Genomic DNA, 2,762 nt, shown 5'->3' with positions numbered 1-2,762 from the left:
AAAATTGGATTTGGCAGATCAGAAACTATCCATACCACTTTCAGCCCTAAATATGCATAAATGCTCTCAGCCACAAATTCAGTTACTGAACACCCAACAAGTATCAAAGCAGAAGGCTGGGATACGCTTATACATACCCTGAATTTGCCGATGGAGCATTGGAGCGCTGGAGGTAGCTCCCATGCATGGACAGAGCGAGATGAGGGAAACTCCCTCTCCTGGATCGCATAGTCCGGCGTGGAGAATGGCTCGCCGCACTCGATCAGTTTCTTGGCGGGGACGTTGATGGAGAAAAATGCGATGGCCGTGCCATAAGTAGACAACGGCGGTATCGTAGGGGTGGACGAGAGCGATCACGGGCATCTCTTCGACCAGCAGCTGCTCGGTGGCGGCGGCGTAGCCCGGATCGGCCCAGATGTCGCCGATTGGCACCCTGTAGTCGCACTCTCTCTGGTGATCGCCACCCGCGCTGTCCAGCGACCACATGGTGACGGTGGCGAAGCCATCTGGCCGGTGGATCTCCACGTACCTAATCTTCCCTTGACTCACCTTCACACTCCGGGTCTTGTCAAGATCGAGCAAGACGTCGCGGCTGGGGGTGTCGAGCAGGGCGCAGCCCGGAGGGAGGTGGACGAAGCGGACCACCTTGTCGCAAGCGAAGGTGTTGCTGGTCAGGAGCCCACACGCAAGGTCGATCCACCACAGCTTCCCATCGAGGGCGACGGCTCCGTTGTTCCCCCACCGCCTCCCGTTGTTTGGCCGCACGCACTCGAGCTCCTCCAGGGCTCAGCTGTCGTCCGTCTTCGGCGAGCGGTAGAAGAGTGTGGCATTGTCCGTGCCGACGATGGGCGTTAGGGCGCCAGTGGTGGTGGTGGGCGTTGGCATCGGCGTCCCAGCGAGACGTGGTTGGAACAGAGGGGGAGCGCGCCGCCGCATGGGTCGAAGGAGGCGATGAAGGGGTACCGGTGGCCGGGGAGGTCGGGGACTACGGGGCTCGAGCTGTTGCGGGTGAAGACACTGCGGGACACCGTAAGGATGGAGACGCCAGGAGACGGGGCGAGCTCGAGTGCCAGGTCCTTGAACGGGAGGCAAAAGTCGTCTCGGACGCGCGGGACGGAGGACGGCAGGACCCACGGCCGCGTGCGACAGGCATGGCTGGTAAGGCGATGGTGGCGGGGAAGGGAAGGGGAGGGGAGAGAGGTTTAAGACCATTCTAACTATATTCTTTTTATTTTATTTTTTTTTCTGATTATTTTTTACGTTCTTATTCTTTTTATTTTCTCTCATCTTTAATAATTTTTTTAAGGGATTCATAAAGGGAAAAGAGAAAGAATCTCGTCCTGAAGGGAATCACCTTAGAAATCCCTTCATGACGGGAACTGTGAAGGAAAACCGTTGGAGCGTTGAAGGGAACAAAAATCCCTTCGTGAAGGGATTCTGGGTCTTGACGGAAATCGGTTGGGGATGGTTTAAGACCATGGCCAAGGGCTTTCCTTCGGGGATGAAAATCACGTCGTGAAGGGATTTTTGTTCCCTTTAACGTTCTAACGGTTTCACTTTACGGTTCCCGTCATGAAGGGATTCCTAAGGTCATTCCCTTCGGGACGAGATTCTCACTTCTTTCTCTTCGCGATTCCCCTCGAATGAAAGTTGTTGGAGATGAAAGAAAATAAAGGGAATAAGAAAGGGGAAGGGAATCGGGAAGGGAACGAAATGAAGGGAATATGGTCGGAGATAGTCTAAGGATGCGAGACATGACAGAGGGTGCGTGCATATTACACTGTGGAGCTGTATTTTCTGGAGAGGGTGGATTTTTAAGACTAAATTTCGACCGTGCATATGTTTACTTTACCTCCTGCACACCATCTGTCGTTGCCCAAATGCTTTGCAGTTTGCACTTCCCCTCCCATCTCTCCTTTTCTCTCCACTCTCTTCCCCGTCCCCTGCTCTCTCCCAAGTAGAATCACCCCACCGCCACCCCTATTCACACCTTCACCAGTGATTGTGAAGCGAGGACTGGCCTCCAACGGTGTTGCGACAACTATGATGAGCCTAGCGCCCGTCGTGTCGGCGGGGAACAACTATGGTGACAAATCAAAAGTGTTGGTGCGGTGCTGGTGGACGGGATGTGAGGAGCTAGCACGCAACAAGCTAGGGCTACAGTCCTACGACATCAGGGGTAGGCCAACCTAAAGAGTGAGTTCGTCCTCACTCCTAAATCTGATGCTTGCAACCACCTCGATTTGCCGCTCTCACCCAAGGTGCTCAACAAGGTGGGTGGATTTGGACGTGATTAGGGTTTATTTCAAGGGAAAGGTCAGGAGTTTGTTGTATGCTCTTTGTAGTGAAGATTCAGGTGCTGGACAAGAAGGAGGCGATGGTCAGGTGCGACATAAACTTCTTTGACCCCTGCACCTTGTCCATGTTCGTGTGCTTCCCGATAGATTCGTTGTTCTGCTCTGAGGTCCCCATTTACTTGGATTTCCCTGTGCAACATGGAAGCTTTGATTTTTTTTTTTCCATTCTAAATGTATTATGCTGGTTCTGATTTTTGTAAGAGAGAAATAAAAATAGAGATAGAGGGCTTTGATTGTGAGACAATGTGTGTGTCCTTGTATATGTATGTGGGACACTGAGAAGGGGGAGAGAAAAGCCATACCACTGCAGTACCACCAGTTTTTATCTCCCTGATAAGTATATGGCTAAGCAAAGCAACAACAATCAGTACAAGACAGAGGGATCCAAAACATTCTGGTCGGTTA

At 52.2% G+C, this 2,762-nt stretch overlaps 1 protein-coding gene across 1 annotated transcript; it reads right to left on the bottom strand.

Annotated features, from left to right (window-relative positions):
• Positions 1–348: 348 nt before the first annotated feature.
• Positions 349–2,424, bottom strand: LOC133898575 (uncharacterized; the record flags this gene model as incomplete). Its single annotated transcript, XM_062339281.1, has 2 exons — positions 2,416–2,424; positions 349–774 (listed from the first exon to the last, which is right to left on the bottom strand). Coding segments are annotated over exons 1-2 (435 nt in total), but the record flags the coding sequence as incomplete, so codon positions are not given.
• Positions 2,425–2,762: the final 338 nt, after the last annotated feature.

The sequence above is a fragment of the Phragmites australis genome, chromosome 18 (assembly GCF_958298935.1).
Source record: "Phragmites australis chromosome 18, lpPhrAust1.1, whole genome shotgun sequence".
Lineage (NCBI taxonomy): Eukaryota > Viridiplantae > Streptophyta > Magnoliopsida > Poales > Poaceae > Phragmites > Phragmites australis.
This window is presented reverse-complemented; position numbering and strand designations above follow the sequence as displayed.